A 13,975-nucleotide genomic window follows, 5' to 3' on the forward strand; every position below is an offset into this window, starting at 1 on the left:
ACTTAGCTCTTTTGGGGAATTGGCCATCGCTCCCCATGAGCAAAACAGTCTCTTCAAACCTGAAATGAAATGACACGTGATCATACAATTAACAGATGAAGACTTGACTTGTACTTCCCCACAAAAAAACTTGAAATCAGGGTCTGCCACTGATGATTTGACATGTTTGAATTTGCCAACTGAAGTATGAATAATGCTCTACCCTGCTAAGAGAACCCTGAGTCCTGCCATAGTGCTGCGTCATGATGTGATCTGTGCTGCCATCACCAGAGGGCAGTGCGATTGCATTCAGTCCAAGACCCAAGAAGAGGAGATCCACATCTGTGCATCAGCAGCAGAGCACTACATGGATCTATTCACTATAAAACACATCGCTTTCTCCTCCTGTCACCGCTGTTTTTATCACAGAGAAACCAAAGAATAGAATTCCCTCAGCTGTTTGTTTCTTTTCACCACTATTTTGATGAAAAACAATGAAAATGAAAGAAATAAAGAGCTATTATAATTACTCAATTGCTGTGCTGCTGAGCTGGCACGTCTGGGAAGAAGAAGAAGAGGAAGAGGAAGAGGAGGGGAGCGGTTGTGACTCATCCAGGTGGAGATGACGAAGCATTTTCTCTCCTCGCATCAATAAAAATGGCTGCAGGTGGGATGTACCTGCAGTCATTAGGATTTAATGCAGCTCGGTGAGGTTTTGCTCGCAGACACCTTGGGCAAGAAAACATGACCATGTACAGATACATAAACTGAATGTGTTTACTGATGGCACTTACAGTGAGAAATTAGAAAGAGGGAAGAAGAAATCACATCTTTGGGACGAGCTGCGTGATGTGATTACAGATTACATGACAGCATCTCACAAGCCGTATGACGTGCAAAAAAGAAATCCTCTGCTTATGTAACGGAGGCTCGCATGCTCAGCATCCAGAAAAGGTGTTGCTCAGAACAACGTGCCAATCAGAAAAATATGCACACGGAGAGAGCCGGAGGCTGAGAGGCGAGCATGAGTTAGAATCATCAGAGGAAAGATGGATGAGAGTGGAAGGATGGTCGAGGGGCGGGGTTGCTGCATGACTTGAAAATGCTGCAGCATCCGGCCGTCTCTCCTCCTCCTCCTCCTCTTCGTCTCCCCATCTCGTGCACACCGGCTGTTTCCTCCCCCCTCTCTCCTCTCCTCTTCCTCTCTCTCTCTCTCTCAGTCTGTGTGCTGTAGCCCTGCTGTGCGATCCTCTCAGCCCTCTGTTGTAGCACCAAAGGGAGGACACACACTCTCACGCACAGACACACACACACACACACACACACTCTGACATCTCGCATAGTCTCTTCTGCACACTCACCGTAAAGCACCAACCAGCCAGCCAGCCAGCCAGCCAGCCAGGCCCGATCGGAGACAGGGGAGCCCAGCCGTCTCGTCGCCCAAGATGGATGTACTGATGAAGGGGTTCTCCATGGCCAAGGAGGGGGTAGTGGCCGCCGCAGAGAAGACCAAAGCAGGCATGGAGGAGGCGGCAGCCAAGACCAAGGAAGGGGTGATGTATGTAGGTACGTAGCACATCTGTGAGAGGAAAGAAAATTACCAAGTTTCAGGGGGAGATGTTTGGTGTTTTTTTGTGCATGTGTCTTGTGTATTTTCACTGGTAGATGTGGGGGTCCCATGGGTGTCCATGTCTGGGACTTGTGAGAAGTAAGAGGAGGAGGAGGAGGAAGAAGAAGGAGGGAGCTCAGGCAGGACAGTGCTGCAGGACTGGTGCAGGGCAGAGGGTGGGGGGTCTGAAGATGGAGAGGGGGCTTAGACGAAGAAGAAGGTGGAGGAAGAGTTGGCGGACGACCGGGTTCGTCTTTAGAGGCAAGGAAAGACGGACACTGCAGAGTCCCGTGACAGCCCTGCTTTGGGCTTTTAGCACCTGTCCAGGATGATTTACAATCGATGGTTTGTGCAGCAGTTTGCAGAGAGACGTCCGGTGATTCACCACAGTCCCCAGAGTGTCGTTTTTAATTCATGGACGCGGCTGACCTACATTTAACAGCATGTACGCGCTGTGCAGTCCTACAGGAACAGACGTTTTAAAACAAATGCACAAATGAACAATCAGGAGGGGTTTTAGGCAGCGAAAAGAAATGTGAATTTGTCCCCATTTGTGCTGCTGCTGCTGCTGTTGTGTCTACACTTTTATTTTTGCTCTGCGTCACATCTCAAGGTTACCCCGAGTGCCAGGCTTTTAGGCCACCCCAGAGAGGGTGGGAGGAGGAGAGGTGGGTGGGTTAGGAGTTAGCGGAGTGGATGTTTCTGTCGTCGTCTGCAGTCCGTCCCCCCCTCAGCGCTCCGACTGACCGTCACGCAGCAGCTTTACAATCATAATCCTGATGGGAAAAAAAAAAAAAAGAATAGTGTGCATGCAAGAGCCGGTGGGGTGAGGAGGGGGGGGGGGGGGTAGACAGGGCAAGGATCGCTTGAGCACTGCAGCAATTTGCTCACCCATCACCCCCCCCCACACACACACACACACACACACACACACACACACACCCTACCCTCACCCCCATCCTGGTGTTGATGTATGTGTGTGAGAGGGAGAGTTTGTGGCGTTGCAGCAGCAGGATTTGCCAGCCAGTGAGCTCTGATGACTAACCACCACCTTCCTCCCCCCTCCTCCCCCACTTCACCACCACCACCAGCTCTTTAAACAACCCCCCCACCCCCCACCCCACCCCCCAACCACCACCCACCTCCAGGGATGGCAGAATGGAGGGATGCGGGGAAAAGAGACAGAGCAGAGAGAAGGGAGGGGTGTTATGTCACAAAAAAGGCTTTGAGCTTTTAGTCTCCTGCTTGGACACATGGAAGAGACAGACAGGTGGCATGTCAGGATGAGGATGGAGGGATGGATGGGAGAGGATTCAGAGAGTAGAAAAGTGGTGACAAGCTCGAGCAAAGGAGGTGAAAGTGAGCTGAGGGACACAGAGAAAGTGGAAATGCAGATCAGAGGAGCAGAGGGGGAGCTGGTAGATGTGATTGCTGAAGTGAGGAGGGTCGATGGATCCGATAAAGCGTCTTGTATCCGCCCGCAGCAGAGTGCATGCATCAGCATGTGAACGCACAGTATCCAGGTCTGCACGCCCACTTTCACACACAGGCCGGAGCTGGACAGACAGCGGGACATGTACTGTGGTTAAATTAAAAATCCCACAGCTCACTGAGCACAAGCTGCCACACAGCAGCTCTAAAAAAAGCCTCCATGCTGTTGTTTTCATGCTCCTTTTGACAGCTTGATCGTGTCATTTCACTAATCTATCACTATCTGTGCATCAGTTTAATGGATATTTGTGGTGATGCTTGTTTCAAGCTGATTTCATGTTTTCATGGATGAATAATAGATTTTTTTCCAGCAAAACTAATCAAAAACACACAAAATTGAGATTCTACATGCACTGACATGAAACCATTTTTCCAGAGTAGGATTTGTGCTTCAGCAGTGCTGCTATTTAATGCAAAAAAAAACATCAGCAGTGATTTTCTTGTCCTGTAGTTGCCTTTCCATGCATTATTAATAGTGATTAATATTATTAAAAGGTCTTCGTGCAAGCTGTCATCCTGCTGCCTCTCCCGCATAACTCTTTTGTGCATGTATGTGTGTAACTGTGCACATGTGAATGCATATTTTATTTAGCTTCAAACGCAAAAAAACCTTATTTATAAACACAGGACATATTTCAGAGCTTTCATGTCATATATTACTACAAATACAAATTAAAAATGGCCCAAAAATGAATAAAATTTTTGTCTATGATTTCACTATGGGAAAAAGCATTTAAACCTCCTAATCCATGCAATCATCGTTTATCCAGGCCAGCTTTAGATTGTGATTGTCACCTATTATGAGGATTATTTCAACAAATGCATTCTTGCTGTAGGATCTGCAGCATCGAGTGCGTCACCTTTTTTTTTTTGCTGGAATCGCTTCTGTCCGGTTCTTGTTCATGATTTATGACCAAAAAAAGGAACCCAAAGTTCCCTCGGTCTCTCATGCATACAGTTTGTGCTGAGCAGAAGTGACAGACGGATCGTCTCGGGCTCTGCTATGGATATTCTGAGTGCAGTGACACTCGAAGGGCTCCCACAGCTGACTGAGGGAAAGAAGCTGTGTCATTGCAGTGTGTGTGTGTGTGTGTGTGTGTGTGTGTGTTGGGCTGTACTGCAGTACTGCTCAGTACTCAGGCACGTGGCTCATGTACCACGGGGAGCGTGCAGAGAGACGGAGGGAAGCAGGAGGCGGCGAGGATGGGTGGATGCAGGATACTGTAAATGGCAGCGTCGCATCTGTGTGACACTACAAAGAGAGCACAGCCGCTCTGCTCTGCCTCATGTTGTCCTGCAAATGTGTTCTCCCCTTCCTCGGTTTCCACCTTAATCCCAGAATCGCCTTTCATCTTTCAGAGCACATATTCAGCTCCTTCTATCCTCCTCTCTCTCTCTGGCAGATTATATAACCACAATTTAATCTGCTTGGGATCATACTATAATGAGCGCAGCGCTGGGAAGCAGGGCGATGCTGCCGTTCACAGGATGCTAAGAGAAAACATTCTCCTGAAAGTTATGGAGCCTGCTGAGCTTTTTAAAGCCTCGAAACATCAAACGGCGACTTCTCAGAGTTGCAAGGGAAAGGTAACAGAAAGTTAAACAGAAGAGAAGATTATGAAAAGACCGAGAACACTTTGAAAAAGCAGGAAAACACATCAGTCACAGCGGAGGGGCTCTGGGTAAAAGTAGGTCTTTAAATGTATTTTTAGAAACGGTGACGGATACTGCTGACCTGACACTCTCTGGAATGTTATGTCAGAGGGTTAGGGGGGCGGCAGGGGAAAGAAATGTACAAAAATACACAACAAACACATGATGTTGCTCATTTTCTGTTGCTTTATGTCAAAAGTAAGCAACATCCTTTTATTACATTAATAAAATTTATTTATTTTTCACACTAATAATACAAATTTATGACATTATAATTTAGAAAAAAGACAAAAAAGATACAAACGGCAGAATAAGTCAACATAAACTGGCAATAAACTGAAAAAAAAAAGAAAATTGGTATTGTAAGATATGTTACATTTCCAGCAAAAGAAATACACATGAATTATGAACATGATTCTGATTTCTCTCTCTGATCTGCAGGCAATAAGACGAAGGAGGGAGTTGTGTCATCAGTAAACACAGGTAAGAAACGCTGCATGTTTTCGGCCTGTTTTTCCCACAAACCTCATTCCATGTTATTTTGCAGTTTTTACAAAAGGTGCAAAACCGACAGCTACACCTGGTGATCAAGAAACAGCGCTAGAGTCTGTGGAAATGCTGACTTTAAATGTTGGTTTAGCTCCAGGCAAAGAAGTTCCGTCTGCGTAGGAGACAGTCCCAGATGATCCGGTAGAAAAGCACAGAGGTGGAGCAGTTAACCAAGCAGCTGATCTTTAACTTTTAAATCTTTTCTCTCGTGAAATCGGCAACATGCTGTTTGAAAACATTTCTGAAGGTTTGCTCAAAGTTTGCTTTCGAGTCTGGAGGCTTATGTGTGCATGTGAAAGATATGATGGTTTGCTATTAATACAACTATCTAACAGCATATCTAAGTATATGACATCCTTGGATGCTCCTGAACACATCATGTGTTCTGAAGTGTTTCAGTCCTTTCGTCATCCAACAGCTTCTTTCAGGTTACTCAACTTTTGTCACTTTTCATGCAAAGATTCCAAATATTTCATAGCTTCAGCTGCTCAAATGTGAAGATTGTCTTACAAACAAAAATCAAAATGGTTTAAAAATGTATTACCATACAGATCAATTCATTTATAATTGAAATAATCTTCTCTAATCGACCAAACACAAAAGAACAATCCAGACTTCATATTAATACATTAGAAATGAGGCTCTAATTATATAATATGTTACACTAAATCAGTCACTTGGGACATTTCTCTGCACTTACATAATTAATTAGCATTTAAATGCCCGACTGTAATGAAGTAGTTCTACGTTATGACATTAGTTGTGTTACTTCGTAAAGGATCTAACCTCTGAGTACTGTTGGGTGCTCAGGGGCCTATTTGGCCTCCAGCCCCACAACACATTCATTCTATGAGTCCATTAGAGCTTGGAACAGCTCACAGTAGACGTAAAACACAACTCATGTTTGGTCAGAGGGGTGTTAAACGGTGTTTGTGGTTTTCACAAGAGAAAAGAAGAATAATTCAAGGATGAAAACCAACGTGTCGGGTCAGTTAAGGAGCTGTGACGCACCATTGCACCAGTGACTAAGTCTGCTGCAGAGCATCAAGGTCACCAGCAGAGTCACATATGTGTGTGTGTTTGTCTCTGCAGTACAAGATTGTGTTTTATTCGAACTACTAACCTCCTCTGTCTGTCTCAGTGGCCAACAGAACCGTGGATCAGGCCAACATCGTTGGAGACGCCACGGTTGCCGGAGCCAACGAGGTGTCACAGGGGACCGTGGAGGGAGTCGAGAACGTTGCTGCGTCGACCGGACTGATGAACCAGGTCGGTTACCGTGGTAACGTTGCACTGCACCAACACCTTCTGTAGGTTTAAACATCTAGAATCTAGAGCACACAGCCGAGAAACAAAATCATTTTGTCACAAAAAAAGAGTTGAACCTGAAGAAAGTCAGACTGAAGTTAAATTCTGCCTGAAAATGATATTAAAGATCTTTAACAGCTGGTTTGAGATCAGCCACTGGATGAAGCCATTTCCTCTTTTAACACCCGTCAGAGAGCTGCAGTACCCTGAAGAAATCAGATTTACAATGTGATGCTGCAGCACTGTACATGCAATGATTGTGAAATTAACACGGGACTCACTTTAAATCATAGAATAGAATAGAATAGAATAGAATAGAATAGAATAGAATAGAATAGTGTTTTTTAATTGTCATTGCAGATTTTGCAGCAAAATTAATCAATTATCCCTCAACACATTCCACTAATGTGTCATGATGTATGACGTCAGATTTGTTGTTTATCCACAAAATCTCAAAGAAAAAAAATTCCTAAAAATGACAGTGTTTAAGATATTTTTGTTTTGTTTTTCCAACTTTTAGATGGATAGATGGATGGATAGATAGATAGATAGATAGATAGATAGATAGATAGATAGATAGATAGATAGATAGATAGATAGATAGATAGATAGATAGATAGATAGATAGATAGATAGATAGATAGATAGATACTTTATCAATCCGGGGGGAACACATTCAAAAATATTTTAAAAATCTGCACATGAGGCTGGAACTGGATAATTCTTGCCATTTTGTAACTTAATACATGATTTTAATAACTAATGTATTATCATCCTTGTTTTGTTTAGGAACTATAATATATAATATGGCAAATTAAGCATAATACAAGCATGAAAATGGATATAAACCTTCCTGTATTTGCACTATATTGGTAGCTATGTTTTCTTTTAACCAGAATATTATCTGAGATAATTCACTTGTGCTATAATTACACAAAAAAGCAAAAAAATACCAATGTAATTCAATTTTCAACATTTCCAACCTAATGTTTCTCCTTCTCCTCGTATATGTTGAACTCTGCCAGATGTTAGATGCTCCTACATCTAACATCTGTGTCTTTCTATTGGTTTTCCTGTGTGTTGCTTCTTGTGTTCCAGTACTGTGGCGATGCTTCTGTCCTCTGTGTCGTGGCCGTGTTGTGTTGCCGTTCTCACCTTTTGTTCTTCGTGTCGTTTGTGTCTCATTTGTGTTTCCTTGATAGGAGGAGCCTGTATACGAGGTGCCTGTTGGACAGAGCAGTGTGGGGTCATAGGTCATAGGGAAAAACAGGGGATACCTGGCATGCTAGTAGCCATTTTGTTAAGTGCACATGTGCAATTTTAATTCAACAAACCTGCAATAAATCTGCATGGTGGAGTGTTTTTTGCAGGATTGTTGCATTGGGTTGCATTAGCGCACATTAGTTTATAGATTATGTGAGCATCCGGAGGGAAAATGATGCTTTTTCTAATTAAAACACCCAAATTCCTGCCGTTTTTGGAGATTTAATTAAAAGCTTGCATTAAATAACAGACATTTTAGCAGCGTAAATATGTGAAGTTATATCTTCTTGCTCCCAATATTGCAAACATTTTCCTCCCAGATGCTCACTTATACGTGCAGTTTAGGCTACACGGATACTAAAATTACCCATTTCTAACCATTAAGTGATTTCTCCAGCTGTGAATAAATTAATGGCATGCATCCAGACAGCTTCATGCACCGCTCAGGCTGTGCAGGTTTTACCCTCCCCGCGCTGTACAGCTATAATCAACTAACTGACCCCTCTAGGAAGCATGATAATAAGAGTTGATTCAAGCGTGCAGCATGTCTTAAATAAGCCCTAACTGCTTTATTATACCTGAGCTGGAGAAAAACAAAAGCTAGACGGATGCTTGAGGCCCTCCACCCTGTCATCCTCATCCTTTAATCCTCTCAGAGAACTCTCTGGTGGTTTGTTCTCATTCCCGTCTTGTCGTCCTGCAGGGAGAGTACGGAGGAATGGAGCAGGGCGGCGAAGGAGGAGAGGTAAGAAAATGAGGAGATCTTTAATGAGCAGCGACTCAGGCATAGAAAATTATGGGTTCGAGTTTTAGCGAAGCGCAGCATTAATACAAACGGCCCTCAGAGGGGGAAAGTAATCGTTAAATTTATAATTAAAGTAAAACGTTTAATAAATTCCTGCACTTTATGGTCCTTGTATTCTCAGATTTAACTTTGCAGTTCCTTTCACGACATTTCTGAGGAGACTATAATCTTTTTTTTCTACTATCTTCGCTTCATGTGATGGTATTTTTCAGATGGCAGATCTTAGAGGAAAATAATGAGCCAGTATGTAGAAAATGCATGAACAAAATCATGATATTAAATAACACACATGCTTTTAAGCCAGAGATTATGCCAGCACTATATTTTTCCTTATCATATCAGGTGTCTACTCGTACATTACCCACAATGCAACTTGAGCTATGTCAGTTCAGCTGGAGATTCTTTGAAACGGGACCAATTTCTTTTTAGATTTTTTTTGGTCTCAATTTGATGCAATTTATCAAATTCAGTTAGTAGCAAAAGGCTTTATACTACTTTATTCTATTCATTTATTTGCTACTGGAACATTAATCATCAGTAATTCTTCTCCAAACAGGTTTTAAAGCACACAAAAAAAATATGCTTAATTTTTTTACATTTATTTATATATTTAGTATTATGGTATTTATATGATATTTATTTGTATTTAATTTTGTTATGTTTATATATATTTATTGTAATATTTTATATTGATTTTTTTTAAATATTTGCTTTTTTTCTTTCACTGAAAAGTTCAGTTACATTGTGGAGCAATTCTTATAATAACATTTAGACATCCGTCATTGTAAACTGCAATCAGCTGTGTTGGATACGTAACTGATGAGGCTGTTTTCAGTATATTAGATTACATATTCTTCAGTGAATAAATGTGAAAACAGCCTAAAGTTTATTACAGTTTATCTATTCCAAAAACGTAAGCAAGGCCAGAATACTCTCCTGTTGGTTTGACAGGTCTGTCAAAGTAGGAAATTGCAAGAAAAAAAGGCCTAAATTTCCAAATCTGGTGAAGTTTAGAGAAGAAATTGTCTTTCGGGGCGGTGACAACACAGCTAGAAGAAGTTTTAAAGAAATTGGCTTCATCTTCAGCACTAATACATGTAGAATCTAAATGTTATAAATCACAGCTGTCAGATGAATAGTGGAGCAAAAACAATGTTTCCCTCTGAAATGCAGTGGCAAAGATGTTTTTTTTTTAAGGAAAATAATACTATTAATAATGCTAACACTCCACAGGTTAAATCACTGTAAACATCTTGGAGGTGCATTATTTGATCTTTCTAATTGTTTTCTTTAATTGCTGCCATAAGTAGCTGTTCAAATGGGCTCATTTCCTTCTTAGGAAGCAAATAGAGCAACCAAACAGAAATACTACCAATGCATGCCTAAAATGTAGCGGCATAAAAGTTTTTATGCTTCTGACTGTATCTGATTGGTGCTGCCTTAACTTATAACGGCGTATTTTTTAGAATTACACTGTAGAATTTCCATTTTTACTGAACTAAATGCTCTAAATATGTCCTCTATAACTGACCTGTTTCCATCTTTCCTTCCTTCCAGGGGTATTAGACGTCTTCCGGCCCCCCCACCCCCCCGTCCTCCCCGGCAGCCCCTCTCTCCCCCCTCCTCCGCCTTGCTGTACCAGAATCCAGATGTTCAACATATTTTTTTGTGACTTTATGGAACCAAAATCAACTAAAAACAGACTCTTCCGGATGCTGCACCTCCTCAGCCCTTGTCTCTTTCTCTCTCTCTCTATCTCCCCCCTCACCCCCTACTCCCTCTCTCTCTCTCTCTCCTCACCCCTTTCTGCCTCGTCACTCCCCCTCGATGCCACTTTGCCCTCACCCTTGAATTTCCTGCAGCCTGTAGCTTTTTTCTTCCACTGCCTCCCCCTTCCTCCCCCACACCTCCTCAGCCTCACCCGTGTGTTAGTGTCGTCCTGATATGAGCCCTCTCGTTGTTGCCACCCCCGCTCACCTGACCGACCGATAGGGAAAACACACAAACACACACACACACACACGCCAACGTAAAAAGAGACACACCTTCATCAGGCACATCAGTGGAAACACTCACATACAGTAAAACACACACACACACACACACACACACACACACACACACACACACGTGGGCAAATGAGTGGCACAAATAGGTGTGTGCGTACAGTAAAGTGGGGTGTGTGTGACTGAGGCAGGGCATGAGAGGGTGTGTGAGCTGCAGTCGATGTGTGTGTCCGTGTTCCAAGCTTGTGTGTGCATGTGTAGCTGCTGGCGCATTAGATAAACCTCCAGAGGCCTGCGCAGGGAAAACTTTGTGCATCGAAGAGGGTTACCGCTCTGTTTCCTGCGTGTTAGTAGTTAGTTCCAGTAGACTGCATGAACAGATGTGTAGGACGAGTCGTCACGTGTTCCACTAGAGAGTAGCAGCTGTACCGTCGTGGCTTTGTATGGCTTTTAGCGTGTCGTTTCGTCTCAGCGTTTTAGGGTTGAAGTAAAACACTCGTGTGCTCATACGGCAGGCTGTTTGGACATCTGCGAGTGTCGTGTGGTTTTTTTTTTAGACGTCTCAAATTCAAATTTATCACATGATTGCAACAAATGAGGCTGTTGAAATGTGTAAATGTTGATTCCGGATAATAATAGGTGTTTAAAAACGGCTTGTCATATGCCATATGCTCATTAATCTCGGCTGTTAGAGCGGCAGTGTGATGTGATGCATGAGGGAGCGAGAGAAGTTTCTAATCTTTCTCTGTGATATGAAATAGAAGGAAAAAAAAGCAGAATTAAACCGGGTGATATCATCTTTAAATTAACAGATTAATTTACTGAATTAATTGGATTTGACTGGCAGACATGCAGATTCTGATCATTGAATATAATTATTGGTTAAATGTCTTTAAAGTTACATCAAGAGCAAAGACAAATAAATGAATTTCTTATGTTAGGAAAAGCAGGGCTGCCAATAATGTGGACAATTTTAAGAATTTTAAGATGACACACGAGTTAGTATTTCAATTTTAACAGACAACCCAAAGTTTCCAGGAGGAGATTTGTGCAAAATTCTAAATAGTTTCAAATTGTTTTAACCATTTAATAGTCATAAAAGGGAAATTGAAATTAAAAACTCGACTTTATTTGTGTAAAATTATGGAAAACAAATCCTCAAATGATGGAATTGGTTTGAGTTTTTAACAATTTGAAGCCACATAAAAAGTAATTAAAATGAAAAACCGGGCTTTTAAGGTTAAAAATGTTCAAAAATGCTCATTCCAGAAGGAAATAGGATCACTTCTTGTTCTTTAGTAGTTGCTTTTGTTGTCTCTTGTGAAACTGGTTTGCATGCCGTGGAGAGAAACAAGCATTCGGGACGTTAGAGTCAGTGAAATTCTGTGATTTATGCGGCTGATGGAAAAAGAGCAGAATGAAGTTTTTCTCATAGATCAGCTTTGTGTGTAGTTCAGTGTGTAGCTTGAATTCTGGGATGTGTAGTTGTTTTCTAGTCAACTTTTTACTTCACACTAACTAGTCTGGCTGTTGTGAAGCTCCCGCCCATCGACTGTCTCAGCCAATCAGACGACTCCTTTCTTCCAGTCCACGCCTGCCCAGCATAAGTGTGTGTGTGTGTGTGTGTGTGTGTGTGTGTGCATCGTATGTGTGTGCGTACATATGTGTGTTGACACAGAACAGGTTCAGCCAGCAAAGTGTGTGTGTGTGTATGTGTGTGCGGTTGTGTGTGTGTTTGTGTCTAGAGCAGGTTTGTGTGTTTTTACTTTGAAGCCAATGGAAACTGATGACTGCATGTTGCCTTATCAAGCAATCTCACATTCACACACACGCACACACACACACACATACACACATGCACAACACACCACACAACACACAGCACACTCTGGACAACACACAACCACGAATCCCACCACGAATACACACAGACACGAATCACACACCATGTTTAAGTTGGCATCAAAGCAGACTCGCTGATTTTATAAACAGTACCAGTGAAATTAAAGAGGTTTTGTTGAAATCCAGCTTCAGTGTCAAGAGTTTATTTGAAGATGTGGGTGCTGAGTGATTGAAGTTTGACTGATAAAGTTTTCAACAGGTTAATCTCACATTTAGAGACATATGAACACGTTTTGTGACATTAGGTTTAACCCAATAAATATGCAAAAAAAAAAAAAAACATCATGGTTTAGTATGTCGTGCAAAATACTGATGTTTTTGTAATATTTTGGATGACATACTGAACTATGAAGTTTTTTTTTACATATTTAATGGGTTAACCCTAATGTCACAAAACCATCATGGTTTGGTATGTCGTCCAAAATATGGAAAAACGTCATAGTTTATAGTATGTGGTCCAAAATATGAAAAAAAAGTCATAGTTTAGTATGTGGTTCAAAATATGAAAAAAAGTCATAGTTTCGTATGTGGTTCAAAATATGAAAAAAAAGTCATAGTTTAGTATGTGGTCCAAAATATGAAAAAAAAGTCATAGTTTCGTATGTGGTTCAAAATATGAAAAAAAAGTCATAGTTTAGTATGTGGTCCAAAATATGAAAAAAAGTCATAGTTTAGTATGTGGTTCAAAATATGAAAAAAAAGTCATAGTTTCGTATGTGGTTCAAAATATGAAAAAAAAGTCATAGTTTAGTATGTGGTCCAAAATATGAAAAAAAAGTCATAGTTTCGTATGTGGTTCAAAATATGAAAAAAAGTCATAGTTTAGTATGTGGTCCAAAATATGAAAAAAAAGTCATAGTTTAGTATGTGGTTCAAAATATGAAAAAAAGTCATAGTTTAGTATGTGGTCCAAAATATGAAAAAAAAGTCATAGTTTCGTATGTGGTTCAAAATATGAAAAAAAAGTCATAGTTTAGTATGTGGTCCAAAATATGAAAAAAAAAGTCATAGTTTAGTATGTGGTTCAAAATATGAAAAAAAGTCATAGTTTCGTATGTGGTTCAAAATATGAAAAAAAAGTCATAGTTTAGTATGTGGTCCAAAATATGAAAAAAAGTCATAGTTTAGTATGTGGTTCAAAATATGAAAAAAAAGTCATAGTTTAGTATGTGGTCCAAAATATGAAAAAAACGTCATAGTTTCGTATGTGGTTCAAAATATGAAAAAAAAGTCATAGTTTCGTATGTGGTCCAAAATATGAAAAAAACGTCATAGTTCCGTATGTGGTCCAAAATATGAAAAAAAAGTCATAGTTTAGTATGTGGTCCAAAATATGAAAAAAAAAAGTCATAGTTCCGTATGTGGTCCAAAATATGAAAAAAAAGTCATAGTTTAGTATGTGGTCCAAAA

The 13,975-nt window shown here is 41.0% G+C and overlaps 1 protein-coding gene across 2 annotated transcripts; it reads left to right on the plus strand.

Annotated features, from left to right (window-relative positions):
• The first annotated feature begins 1,040 nt into the window (after positions 1 to 1,040).
• sncgb (synuclein, gamma b (breast cancer-specific protein 1)) lies at positions 1,041 to 12,690 on the plus strand. Of its 2 annotated transcripts, XM_022189855.2 has the most exons (6): positions 1,041 to 1,545; positions 5,174 to 5,215; positions 6,423 to 6,550; positions 7,792 to 7,809; positions 8,556 to 8,597; positions 10,215 to 12,690. In XM_022189855.2, the coding sequence occupies exons 1-6, from the start codon at positions 1,425 to 1,427 to the stop codon at positions 10,221 to 10,223; spliced, it is 360 nt and encodes a 119-aa protein (XP_022045547.1). In that variant the 5' UTR covers positions 1,041 to 1,424; the 3' UTR covers positions 10,224 to 12,690. The 2 variants fall into 2 exon arrangements, with proteins under 2 accessions (XP_022045547.1, XP_022045549.1); XM_022189857.2 differs by lacking the exon at positions 7,792 to 7,809 and having other exon boundaries at positions 1,053 to 1,545.
• The last annotated feature ends 1,285 nt before the right edge of the window (positions 12,691 to 13,975 follow it).

This window comes from Acanthochromis polyacanthus, chromosome 19 (assembly GCF_021347895.1).
Source record: "Acanthochromis polyacanthus isolate Apoly-LR-REF ecotype Palm Island chromosome 19, KAUST_Apoly_ChrSc, whole genome shotgun sequence".
Taxonomy (NCBI): Eukaryota; Metazoa; Chordata; class Actinopteri; family Pomacentridae; genus Acanthochromis; species Acanthochromis polyacanthus.